Consider the following 13,407-nt stretch of genomic DNA (forward strand, 5'->3'; position numbering starts at 1 on the left):
TTGTTATTGGCCATGTGTCCTTTATAATTGTTCCTGCAAATGCTTCACCCTCTTCCCCCATCACCCCCTCCCTTCTCCCCTCCATCACTGTCAGGCCTGTTCTCAATGTCACGGACGGCTCTTTGCTCGTTCTTGCGGCACATCGGTTGAAAATCACTGGCTTGGTTAATGCTCATCATTTTGTGATGTATCAATGATCTTATAAACTACGTACTTTCTTTTATACTGATTCTTAACCTTTTTTTCTTACTATTTCTAGGACATTACTTTATGAGAGATGCCATCTCTGCCCATAAGAGTTGCCATTATGACCCCCAAAACACCGTGATGTTTGCTGCCCGGGTCCTGGTCGGAAATCCCATCGAAGGGAATCCGGGCTACATGACCCCCCCTTCACTGTGGGACAGCTGTGTGGATTCAAGGGCGAACCCGTCCGTCTTTGTCATCTTTCAGAAAGATCAGATTTACCCGGAATACGTGATTGAATATACCGAAGCAGATAAAGATAAAGCCTGCGTGATTAGTTAGAAATGATGAAGACACCGTCTTAAAGGATACCATAACCATTCCGTTCACTTACAGAAGCAGAGGGCCACAGAAAAAGAGTGAAACTTTTTTTTTTTTTTACATTTCCTTGCCTCGTTATCAAATGCCTTGGATCGGTGATTCCCAGACTTTGCCGCACATTTTAAATCATCTGGAAACTTCAAAAAACCCCAGTGTCCACAACGCACCCATTCCAACTAAATCTCTGTTTCGGCGGGTGACAGACAGGCAGCACTATGGGGTCACAGAGGTTGGGACCTGCTGCCTTAGGAGGTGACTGGCAAAGACTGATTTCTGCAACTTCTGTGACTGAAGCAACCTCTCTCTCCCAGCCCCACTTACAGTTTACTGGATGGCTTGGTTTTGTTTGGGTTGAATGGACAAAGAATTAACTTGGGAACTTTGAGAGAAATCTAAACATGCCTGTTGGAATAAGGACATAACACAGTGATTCCATCCGTGGATGGAAGATTGAAAAGTTGGGTCGGGGAATGCTTAGGAATGTGTGGGCCTGGGGGCAGTAAAGGTAATTTAAATGCCGTTACAGACACAGCTACAGTGCTGTACCTTTGTAGTGAAACTGATCTGAGGCATACATTTCGTTATCTCTACGTTTATTTCGGGGGCCTCCATTCAGGTCGGCTCTGGAATTCAGTGAAAAGAGTTGCCAAGCGTGGCTCAGAGAGAAGCACCAGCTCGAATTGATGGCCCATTTGGGGTCTCGATATACTTATAGCCAAGTAGACATTTATATTCTAGGCAGTATGATCCCAAGTCAGGCTTCTTTCCGGTCAGCTTTCATGAAGTGTGTGTCTTTTCCGAGGACTGGGTCGTAGTCATGACCGATAAACCCGAGTACCCCTGGAGTCGTTTGCCATGGCGGGTGGGGCTGGGAGCAGGGCCCTCCTGTGGAAAGCTGGGCCCCCTAAGGAGGCGAGATTTGTTCCTGGTGAGCGCAGAACCGGAACAAAGAGAACAGTCGCTCCAAGGGGGCCTTGTCCCTGCAAGGGGCTGCTTTTTCTAAGTGGAACGTATTGTACGGAAGTGTAGGGCAGTCGGTTTTCGGGTCGGCTGTGGTGTGGCCACCAAGATCCTTACTATCAATCAGGTTTTTCCTTTCCATTTTCCTTTTCAAACATTTCCACCCCCGTGTCCAAAATAGCCTGTTTTAGTTCCCTCCAGCAGACATGTTAACGAAAATCAATGCGCATTCCAGATTTTATATTCGTCAGATTTTTGATTCGTGCAAAGCACGCCACAAACTCCTTGACTTAAAGGGCTGCACCAGTAACAAATGTATGGAGATTTTTTTAGCGTAGGGTTATTTTCTGGGAGGCTTGCCACAAGTAGTTACTCTCAGTCACTTTTTATTTTTTTTTTCATGGTAGCTTTTGTTTTGGAGTTTTCATTTCCTGATCTTGACCCTCATGTTGCAGACAAGCAGTCTATCCAACGGTATCTCACTGCCCTCTACACATCCCAAGTGGGATATTTCACAGGCATCTCAAGTCAGCGTGTCCAAGACAGAATTCCCGTTCTGCCTCCCTCAAATGAATCAGTTCCTCTCCGTATTCTGTATGTAAGTCCGTAGTATTGCCATCCACACCTCTGCTCAAGCAGAAATCCATCCGGAAGTCATCCTGACCCCTCCCTCTGCCTTCCCCAAGGCTCCCAAGCTGTTCCCAAGTTATTTTCCCTCTTAAATATCGCTTGCCCCCTTTCTGAGTTCTTTACTTTGCCAGAATGGCCGTATTTTTTTAAATTTTTACTTAATAATTTTTCAAAACACAAATCTGATGATGCCTTTAGAGCAAAGTTCCGGATCATTATCATGGTCTCATGTGATCGCTCCCCCACCCCCATCATTTATCTTCTCGCACACAAGCTGTTCGGGCTTCCTGTCAGGCTTTTGCTACTCTTTCCAGGCAGCTCAGAGGTTCTCAGCGAGCTCCTGCTTTTTTTTCTTTTGTGACAAATACTTTGTAACATCTACTTCATCCTCAAAATGCAGTTCAGTGGCAGCATACTCTGCCTCCACACAATTTTAGAAACGAGTTTAAAATTGAGTAATAGGAACAAAAAAAGGAGAAATAAAAAGTACGCAATTCGGGCATGACTATACCAGAGCCCTAATCAAGTAGTCAGATGTTTACACCTTACAACGAATAATTTGAACTCGAAGGGAGGAGATCAGAAGCTGATTTGTACGAAGAAGTAAGTGTGGGAAACTACAATAGCAGGTATACAAGTGGACCTTAGACTAGAAAGCAGTGGTACAATAACTTTTTTGCTTATGGTAATACGTATTTCTATAAGAACACCTTCATTGAAAGAAAGATACCATGCAAGACAATCTACAGGTTGTCGAAATGGAGAAAACGAGGACATATTTCTCGCAGACGTGCCGTAGGTGATTACACGAGTGTCTAGCGAGACATTCAGAATCCGTATAGGGTGTAGAAGAATTCCTTACCGTGAGGAAGTGTCCAACGTATTGCAGACTGTTCAGCGTACTTGGCCCTCACACACTAAGTGGCAGTAAAGGCCTTCCCACTCCCAGGTGGGGTGACAGCCACACACCCTGTCCGATCTAGTCACCTTTTCCACAGCATTTTGTGATATCCCTTTCACTGTCCTGAAATGATTCATAGATAACGCAGTCTATTTACGTGCACACATTTCTTTAAAAATCAACTGGTTGCCTAACTCTTAGAAGGGAGAAATAGGAGGAAAGCAATCTGTGATTAAAAAAATAAACTGAATTTCAAGTGGAAATGCTCAGGCATGACTGCTATGCAACATCATGAGGCAGAACTAGAAATACCTGTTTCTACTTGGAGTGAATAGAGTTGGATTTAAGAGTCGATCAGAGGCTATACCTCCTGTACAGAAGTGTAGGCAAGTGAAAGAAGTATAGGTAACGCTAGAATGAAGACCAGTAATGGGGTTAAGTCATAACAGACCATACACCTTATCTGGAAGGGCAGGGAAGGGAAAGAGCGAAATGACCTTCCTTTAAAAACCAGTGATAATAGGACAAGACAAATTACAGGTTGTCTGAGAGGAGAACATTGTATTCTCTCCGGCAAGCTGTAGGTCCTCCATATGTGTCCAGCAGGACAATAGAAAGTCGTATAGGTACAGAATAATTCTTCGTCGTGTGGGGCTAGCCCACACACTGCAAGGCGTCTGCTATCCCTGGCTGCGTCCACTGAGTGTCAGTAACAGTCCCCAGTTACTATGACGCCAGCAACCTATGAATTTCCAAACTGGCACTGCTGAGAACCACTGACTCAGTTCATTTCCAGCATCTTCGGATCAGCTCATTTACCTCCATCAGGAGTCCTGGAGGTGAGATCAGATGTCTGCCTCTCAAATGCCCAGTTTTTAAAATACGGTGTGCCCTGCCTTGTTTGTTTTTAGCATCTCTCCGCCTGGAAGCTGTCTGCTTTCTGCTTTAGAATGTAAGCTCCTAGAGGGCCGAGTCCAACTGTCTTATTCACTGTGCCATACCTCATAACGGGCTGTGTGCTTCATACGCCGAGAACATGAATTTTGTTGAATAAAGTAAGCTCCAACAATTTACATTTCAGTAGTGGCGTTGTATTTCTTGTTCTTCAAGCTCATTTTGAGGCTAATTTAAAACGTACGTATTCATTTTGCTCTACTGCCTTTGCTTGGTTTCTAGGTATCTCCGAAAGACCAACTGCAGATACCAATTTATTCACTGAGGGGTAGAGGATGTTTTTTCCCTTCCACCTTTATTATCCCAGGACTCAATGACCACAGCACCCAGCACCAGGGAAAGGCAGGGTGTAGTGGTGGAGAAGCCCCCGAGCCAAGTGGCACATCTTTTGTTTAGGGGCTTCGAGTCAGAGAGGCGGCAAGCTGCTCTGAGACACCTTTCTTGTGGTCAGGGGTGGGGCCGGGCTGAGGCAGGAAAGGTAAACATGTAAATGTAAATGGTCATCAGAATTGTCCTAATAGGCACTCCTTTAAAAGCCCTTCTCCTTGTTTAATCTCAGGATGGGTGGAGGGAGAGAGGAGCGAAATCCTTGTGCAGCAGTGTGGTTTGATTAAAGTGAGGGCAAAATCGCCACTTGCATCTCAGTGAAGTAAAATAATGGACAGCCAAGCAGTTGCTGCCAGAGTGCCCACATTCATAGCAGGCACTCAAGTGTCCAGACATGTTTAATGTTGCTATTCCCCAAGGTTTTATCCCCTCCTCAGCTTTTCACTCTTCATTTTCGCTGAGTGATCTTAACAACTCTCACAGTGTGCATTTATTTTTATTTTTTATAATTTTTAAAAAGATTGTATTTCTTTATCTTTATAGGGGAAGGGAAGGAGAGAGGGAGAGAAACATCAATGTATGGTTGCCTCTCATGTGTCCCCCACTGGGAACTGGCCTGCAGCCCAGGCATGTGCCCGGACTGGGAATCGAACTGCAATCCCCTGGTTCGTAGGCCCGTGCTCAATCCACTGAGCCACACCAGCCAGGGCTCACAGTGTGCATTTAAAAAACCAAAATTGGTGAATTTTTGTGTAGCAACTTTAATATTGAAGATGGAAGAAGATGCACAACATTTTCAGTGTATTATCTTTATTATTTCAAGAAAGGTAAAAATGCAACCGAAATGCAAAAGAAAGATGTGTGCAGTGCAGGGAGAAGGTGCTGTGACTGACTGAACGTGTCAAAAGTGGTTTGTGAAGTTTCTGGGTAGTATTGACATTTTGGCCAAATGATTCCTTGCTGAGGGGCTGGCTGTCTTATGCATTTGAAGATGTTTAGCAGCACCCCTGGCCTCTACCCACTAGAAGCCAATAGTGGGAGATAGCTGACACTCTCAAAATACCCAAATCAAGAAAGTTATTGATGAAAATGAAAAATGTGTCTAATTTTACAGAAAAATGTAATGAATTTTTGGTCAACCCAATACAACTCACTGCCTACTGAGCATCTCATCTTGAATGGTCCATTGCAATCCCTATACAATAAAAACTAAGATTATAACCCCTGCCCCTGAATCCTGTCTTCTCCTCTGTTATTCTTTGTCTTGTCTTGCTTTCCTACAAATACATTCTCACTGCTTCCAGGGATCTTTGTAAAACACCTATCTATCCTACAGTATAGCCAGGCACTGATTTAAGTTCAGGGATACAGCAATGAACAAGATCAACGAGATTCCTGCTTTCACGCACTTGAACTCCAGAAATGCATAAATAAACAAGAAAAGTTATCAGTAAGTTCCATATAGAGACTGGGGAGCTACTTTAGCTTGGGAGGCCAGAAAAGGCCTTGCTGAAGAGAGGACTTGAACTTCTAAGCTGAGAGTTGAATGGCCAACAGGAGATCTCTAGATCACGGGGAAAAGTGTTCTAGGCAGGGGATCATGTCATTTTGCAACTGAAATTCCTGAGTGGCTTCCCAGGTCTTCAGTATCTAAGTCCAGACCTCTTCGCACGGCAGAGAAGGTTTCCTGGCATCTGGCCAGTTACCTTCCTCTAGACATTACAGGACATGAACTGATTGGGTCCTCAGAACACCAACTAGGCTGGTCGCATTCCTGAGTTATGTCTCATTCATCTTTGAACTAGGTCACTGCATTAGCTCAGTAAATGTTCAGTAAATGAGCAGGGTGTGGGGCCGAAAGGACAGCTGCTTAATCAATGTACAGGTCTAGACCTGTGCTGTCCACAGAAATAGCAAGTGAGCCACATGGGTTATTAATGACATATTTTGAATTTTCTTCATTCTAAATCTTTTGAATTCCAGTGCATGCGTTCCACACAGCACATCTCAATTGAGACTGGTCACATTTCAAATGCTCAGCAGCCACGTGTGGCTGGCTAGTGTCCGCCTCCTTCGAGAGCTTTCTCGTACTAACTACCTGAGGCCACTCCGCTCCTTCTACCACATGACCAAAAAAAAAAAAAAATCAGAGATGTTCTAAATCAAGATTGCAGCAGGGGGAGAGTGAGACAGAACAGCCTGTTAGTAGCTGAAGGCCAGCTCTGACACAAGACCGCTCACATTCCTGCGTATCTGTTGGAATTTAGGATTAATTGCCAGGTGGCAGTCGGATTATCCCAGAGACAGCAACCAGGCGCCATCCAACCCTAGGAACCTTGGCTTTGCATTTGCACATGAACTCGCCAATCTGCTGCCCACAGCTAATTCACGGGAGGGGGCCCTCCTTCCTCTTCTTCTTTATTATGATTATTTTTTACAAAAATTCATTCTTAATGGTACAACAGGCTCCAGAACAGTACTTCCTTCTAGCTATAGGTGGCAGGAATGTTAGGGACCCAGATGCTAAAACAGGGATGGAATTTAGGGTCAACACTGCCCCAGGCACCAGGGACAGCTCACCTTTTGCCAGATTTCTTAAATCTACCTGTGGCCAGAGGGCCCTGCCCACCCCGGACCTGCGAGTTTAGCTCCTCGAGTTGCTTCCCTTTTTGCTTCTGCTTGAAAGTCTTATCTCGTCCATCTCCTTGGCCTGCTTCTTGGGCTGTTTCAGGGGCTTCTCTCCCCACCTCCCCTAGTAGACTTGGCGCGGCGCCTACTGCCCCTCCCCTGGACCTGACATTTCTCTGCGCAGACCGCTTCACCTTCTTCCATCCCAGTGTCTGTAGCTGCTGTAAATCCTTTCAGACCTGTTGTTCACCACCCCCCACCCCAGCGCCCCAACCCACTTGCTCTATAGAAATGCTTGCAAAACGCCAGAACAATGGACATGCTGTCTTTCTTACCTAACACGCTTCTGGTGGTTTGGACTCAATGCCCCAAGACTGATCTTACTTTTTTTTTTTTTTTTTTTGCTACCAAGGGCCTAACAAACCCTTTCTTTTACAAAGACTTCAGCCGTTGTAGTTAAAATTCTTTGTTTAAGTCACACCACCTATGTCATCTTTGCATTCCTTACCAGTGTCTCGAATTCTCTCATTTGTTTTCGTGTTATGACTCCCCCACCACCACACAAGTCTCTCAGACACAGATTCACCTTGACCCGCGCCTGGCACAGAGCGGACGCTCAGTAAGTACTGTCCCTGCCTGGTCCGCATCCAGAGGGCCCCACTGGGCCCACGGCCGCAGCTACCCGCCCCCCGCCCCCCGCCCTCCGCCCTCCGCCCTCCGCCCTTCCCCAGACTTTCTCGGGATCTTTTGGAATCCCGGACGTGACTGGGAGGAGTCTGCCCGCCTTGGATTTCCGTGCTGGGCCGCGCAGGGAGCCGCGGCCGAGAGCATGGCGGAGCCCACCGTCTGCTCCTTCCTCACCAAGGTGCTGTGCGCCAACGGCGGCCGCATGTTCCTGCAGGACCTGCGCGCCCACGTGGAGCTCTCGGAGGCCAGGCTCCGGGACGTGCTGCGCCAGGCCGGGCCCGACCGCTTCCTGCTGCAGGAGGTGGAGGTGAAGGACGGCCCCTGGGATGCCGAGGCTGAAGTGGCCGCCTGCGCCGTAGGCATGGGAGGCGGTGGTGGTCCCTCGGCCTGCAGGGTGGGGGCGGTGTCCTCAGCGCGCCTGTGCGCCCGCTACCAGCGCGGCGAGTGCCAGGGCTGCGATCAGCTGCACTTCTGCCGCCGTCACATGCTGGGCAAGTGCCCGAATCGCGACTGCTGGTGAGGCTCGCGTGGAGGGGCGGAGTGGGGACCCGGCGGCCTTCGGACCCGGGCGGCGGCGCGGTCCCCACGCGCAGGCAGCTGGAATTGGGGCACCAAAGAGTTGAAAAAGGGGGTGGTGTGCCCCAGGGCCGGCGACCTCCTCAGAAAGGGCGGCTGAGAAGTCTCCGGAAGGGGCCCCTCCGGGGGCCTCCAGGGGAGGCCCGCCCTGCGCTCCCAGCTCTGGTGCGGAATGAAGAGGGAGGCCAGCTCAGCTTGGATTTCTTAGACATGCCTGCTCGCGGACCCTGCACAACACGGCTGGGGAACATCAGGACTGGGGCTCGGAGTCCGTTTACTGCAGTGGTCTTTTGCAGGGTATTTGCGGATCCCATCAGATCCTTAGGACTTTTTATGCAGAGGTTGCCTCTTCTCACGTAAACACAAAGGTTTTTTATTTTATTTTATTTTAACTGTTGTTCAAGTACAGTTTTCTGCCTTTTTCTCCCATCCCAGCCCACCCCTAAACACAAACTTTTGCAGAAGCCAGTCTGAGCTCTCTAGGTTTAGAAACCAGAGGGGAACCAGAGGGGATGGATAATTTGGAAGAGGCCGTCTGGGGCTGCCTTGGTTTACTCAAGCCCCCCAAAGCAGGGATGGGGGTGTTTTGGCAGTCTACAGGGGTGGGTGGCCCTTTGGGGTGGAGAAGGCAAGTGCAATCTATAAAACAGGTGGGCACTCTGCATCAAGGCTAGTGATGGGGGGGGGGAGGCACGCGGGGGGGGGGGGGCTTGCCTTTAAAGCATCCTCATTTAAATGAAACAAACCAAACAAAACTCCAAAGCCCCAGCCCCGCCAGTTGGTTGGAGCGTCAGTTGGCTGAAGCGTCATCCCGTAAACCAAAAGGTCGAGGGTTCCATCTTGGTCAGGGCACATGCCTGGGTTGCAGGTTTGGTCCCCTGTTAGGGCACCTACGAGAGGCAACCTGGGCCTCTGATCCAGAGCTTTGTGTTCTAGGTCCACCTGTACCCTTTCCCATGATATCCACACACCTGTCAACATCCAAGTCCTGAAAAACCACGGGCTTTTTGGCCTCAATGAAGCCCAGCTTCGGGTTCTGCTTTTGCAGAACGACCCCTGCCTTTTACCGGAGGTGAGTCCCCACGAGTCACCCTCACTTGGTCTGTGGTCTGCAGGCAGGGGTGGGGGGAGTGGGGAGAGCCTGACAGCCTGAGGTGTATGGGGGTGGGATGGGGTTATGGTACAGGGCTGACCTTTCAGGAGTCTCTATGGTTTTACTGGACTTCAGTAATAGGGAATGACGGGGTCCTGTGGTATAGACAAAATAATAATGGCTACTTTTTTTTCAGTGTATGCTAAACGCGAAGCGGTTTATATACTTTGGCTCATTAATAACCTGCCCCCATTTTACAGGTGTGGAAACTGAGTTTCAGCTAGATCCTATAACTTACCTAAGGTCACACAGTAAATGGCAGATTTGAATTTAAGTCTGTCTGTGAAGGCTGTGCTTTGTGAATGGCCTGTTTATGCTTTTGCCTTTTTTTTTTTTATGGAGGTCCGTGTATTTCCCTGTTAATTGATAAGATGTCTTTAATGATAAAAAACTACTTTCTGGTCATATTTGTTGTAAGTATTTCCCACCATTTACTTCTTTGGGGGCCTTAGATATCTATTTTAATTGCTTTCAGACAACATGATTTCATTTCAAATGCTTAAAAAGTACCCACCATCACTGCTATAATGATGAAATTAGTGTATTTGTGTATGTTTAGCTAGACACAAATAATTTTTAAAAAATAAAATAGCCCTGGCCGGTGTGGCTTTCTTGGTTGGAGCATCGCCCCCTTACCTAAGGGTTGCGTGTTCAATCCCTGGTCCGGGCGTGTATGGGAGGCAGCCAAATGATTCTTCTTTCTCCCTTCCTGTCTATCGAAGGAACAATGAAAAAGTGTCCTCGGGTGGGGATAAAAAGTAAATAAATAAAAATAAAATAATTGGAATCCCACAGGAAAATTTTACAAGAGACCACCAATTTAAGGTAGAGTTTTCTAAACATCAATGTTTTTTCCTCCGCCCCCTCCCCATCTCTCTCTAAAAATCAATAAACATCTCCTCTGGTGAGGATTTTTTTAAAAAATTGGTCTCGCCTTGAGTGAAGGCGGCCAGCTTTTAAGACCTGCGCAGAATTCCCTCATTGTTAACAGGTTTTGAGAAAGGTGGGCAGGTCAGCTTAATGTCAGAGTCAGAGATGGGCAGCTGAGTGTTCGCACAGCTGGGGGAGACTGAGAGGGCGTACGGTAACCCCACCCTTCCGCCTTTCACCCCATGATGTTAACAGCCATTGGCTTAAAAGCCTTTCACTCAGCGATGTTAACAGCCATTGGCTTAAAAGCCTTTCACTCAGTGATGTTAACTTAACAGCCTTTGGCTTAAAAGGCCACAGTGAAAACCACTGTCTTCGGTGTTGCTTCATTTCTGTCCCAGGTCTGTTTGTGCTACAACAAAGGCGAAGCCCTGCACGGTTACTGCAACCTCAAGGACAAGTGCAACAAGTTTCATGTGTGCAAGTCCTTTGTCAGGGGAGAGTGCAAGCTGCAGAAGTGCAAACGATCCCATCAGCTCATTCACGCGGCGTCCCTGAAGCTACTGCAGGACCAAGGGCTAAATATCCCCAGTGTCGTTAATTTCCAGATCATCTCTACCTACAGGCACGAGAAGCTGCACAAGATGCTCGAAAATAAAGGTGGGACTGTCAGCGGTGGACGGAGCTCCATCCCTGATGTCATTTTGACCTAAAAGCGCTTCATGGGTTAATTAAGTGCCCTGTCCTAGGGGGAGCTTGGGACAGTCAGCGTTTATGAGACAGAACTGTGATTGTAACCAAGGAGGGAAGGGCTGCAGTTTATTTTCAGGGCTGCCAGCTAATAACACCTGCCCAAATGTTTGAACAGTGCGGCTCCTTGGTAAGTTGGGGGTCGGGAAGTAGATAGACTAGTCTTAACCGCTTCACCAGGGAAAAAGAGGAGGGAGGTGGGCCAGTGACTGGGGAGGTAAGGATGATGTAGGACAGCTTTCTTTATTAAATTGAATTAAAGTTTCTTTTTTTTTCCTGTTTTTTTTTTTTTTTTAAGAGAGAGAAACATCAATATGTGGCTGCCTCTTGAGCGCCCCCTACTGGGGACCTGGCCTGTAACCCAGGCATGTGTCCTGACTGGGAATTGAACCAGTGACCCTTTGGTTTGCAGGCCGGCGCTCAATCTACTGAGCCACACCAGCCAGGGCTAAATTTTCTTTTTTTAATTGTTAGGAAATTTTAACCACATTACAGAAAAATTCGAGTAACAGAGTAGAAATAAAAATTGTACATGGCTCCACTTACTCTAGTGCACAGTAATTGTCACCATCGACTTGTGAGCCCTTCAGTTTTGTTACTGTACAAAGACTGGCCCAGTTGCGGTTAGAGTAGGTACTGATGTAGCGTCTTAAATTGTCAGTTTATATAACATCATGACCATCTTCCCATATTGCTGCTCAGTCTGTCACTGTTTAGGTCTACGCAGTATGATTCTGTGTTCTTTCATTATAATGCATTCAGGTAACTTACTCTATTAGATTTGCCTGTAGCTGAAAATCAGTTTTACTGGGTGGTCGGCTCAGGAGAACTGTTGATGGGAAAACCGTGTCATCAAAGCATAGTCTCCAAGCTTTTACCAAGGAGCTTTCTTACGTGGAGGTGGCAGTGGCCGACTTCATGGGCAGGTGGCGTGAAGGTAGGGAGGCCCCTGCCGCAAATACCAGTGTTGGGGGCTATCTAGGGCACCCTGAATGGCAGCAGGGGCCTTCTCCTCTGTCTTAGGTGTGGGATCTGTCATGATCTTCATCTGGTCTTGTTTAGTGGGTCTCTCCTACCATGAAATAGCTTCTTTCTGCTTGCCTTCTGTGTGTGCATATGTGTGTTTAACATACTTTAAATCCGAAGACCTAAACTCTCCAAATCCAGAGTTTTGTCTGAGATCCGATTCGCTGGGCTGATGTTCCCACTATACCATGAAACTTAGAAATAATAAAAGGAGTGTCTTTCTTCTTTCTAGATAATTCAGCTGCTTCTGCTGAGCATGCCCAGGGCCCTGAGAAACAAGGAGGACTCATTGCTGCGGCTGCAGAAGCCCGTCCCCCGGTTTCTGCCCCTGCCCCGTCGGCCAAGAAGCCAGGTAAACCGTGAGGGACGTCAGTGAAGTTAGAAGAAGCTTCTCCGATGGGAAGGTCTGAAAACAGAGCTTCTGTTGGACTCTGATTTGTAACTGTTCATTCAGTGAATGGTCTCTTTAAAATACCTACCTCACGGGGTGTTGTAGAAATCAAAGCACATGGAAAAGGAGACCTTGTCTAATTGGAGGACAAGGTTGGGAACGGGGCTGGACTCGGAACAGGCAAAGTGAGGGTAAATCCTGAGCGTGGGTGGGGCTAGTGCCGGCGGAGCCCTGGAGGTGGAGCTTCTGCCTGCAGTTCCTGAGAGCTCTTCCCCGGGCTGGCGAAAAGGTCCTGCACATGCAGCTGCTTGCCGACCTGCTCGGTGGCCCAGCGACGTGTTTTCTGTATGCCCATGTGTGCATACAGAACATATGCCCTGCAGTTTCAGGACGTCAACTTCATGTCCCTCCTTTTCCACTGAGTGTGCCGTAAGCATCCTCCCGTCTGTGTCCATGTTTATCATGCACAGTCATTTTTATGCACAGAAACACGAATATATCACAGTTGACTTGTTTTCCTTATTCTGGGCTATTTTGATTCCGATACATTTTGAATATAACTCTTAAAATCCACACAATATTGAACTTTTAGAGTTAGTCTTTTGCTTAGCTTATAGTTGCAAAATGATAGTGCCTTTTGCATTTCTTTAAATGGAGGTGCAGGTGAATAGTTTTCTGTGTGTGCTTTCGGTAGGTCTTTATTTTGTACGTTTTGTATATGCCCTTGAACTACTGGGGCATGTAACTACCTCCCCCATGCTGCTGTGGGATGGCCTTTAATTAGGCGCCTTAATTTTTATAAAAGGATGTCAACCGTGTTGTGCTCATATTAACATCCATCTCTTGTGGCTGCACCCTCAGGCAGCACAGAGAGTATGTGACTTCTGGGTGCTGACCACCAGTTTCTACCTCACTCTGTCGACTCTGTTTTTATTAAACTTTGACCAAAGCCCACTTGCTGTGGTTTGAAGGATGTGTCGTGCATCC

At 47.3% G+C, this 13,407-nt stretch overlaps 2 protein-coding genes across 2 annotated transcripts in view; both read left to right on the forward strand.

Moving 5' to 3' along the window:
* ZC3HAV1 (zinc finger CCCH-type containing, antiviral 1) overlaps positions 1-4,131 on the forward strand; it is a 62,131-nt gene extending 58,000 nt beyond the window's left edge. The window contains exon 13 of the mRNA XM_037049103.1: positions 260-4,131. Within this exon, the coding sequence (XP_036904998.1) occupies positions 260-528 (269 nt within the window). The 3' untranslated portion in view covers positions 529-4,131. The remainder of the gene's footprint in view (positions 1-259) is intronic.
* Positions 4,132-7,728: 3,597 nt separating this feature from the next.
* On the forward strand, positions 7,729-12,962 carry ZC3HAV1L (ZC3HAV1 like). The gene is made up of 4 exons (XM_037049104.1): positions 7,729-8,170; positions 9,167-9,302; positions 10,655-10,913; positions 12,262-12,962. The coding sequence occupies exons 1-4, from the start codon at positions 7,797-7,799 to the stop codon at positions 12,390-12,392; spliced, it is 900 nt and encodes a 299-aa protein (XP_036904999.1). The 5' UTR covers positions 7,729-7,796; the 3' UTR covers positions 12,393-12,962.
* The last annotated feature ends 445 nt before the right edge of the window (positions 12,963-13,407 follow it).

This window comes from Sturnira hondurensis, unplaced genomic scaffold (genome assembly GCF_014824575.4).
Source record: "Sturnira hondurensis isolate 20B ecotype Veracruz unplaced genomic scaffold, ASM1482457v3 Scaffold0006437, whole genome shotgun sequence".
Classification (NCBI taxonomy): domain Eukaryota; kingdom Metazoa; phylum Chordata; class Mammalia; order Chiroptera; family Phyllostomidae; genus Sturnira; species Sturnira hondurensis.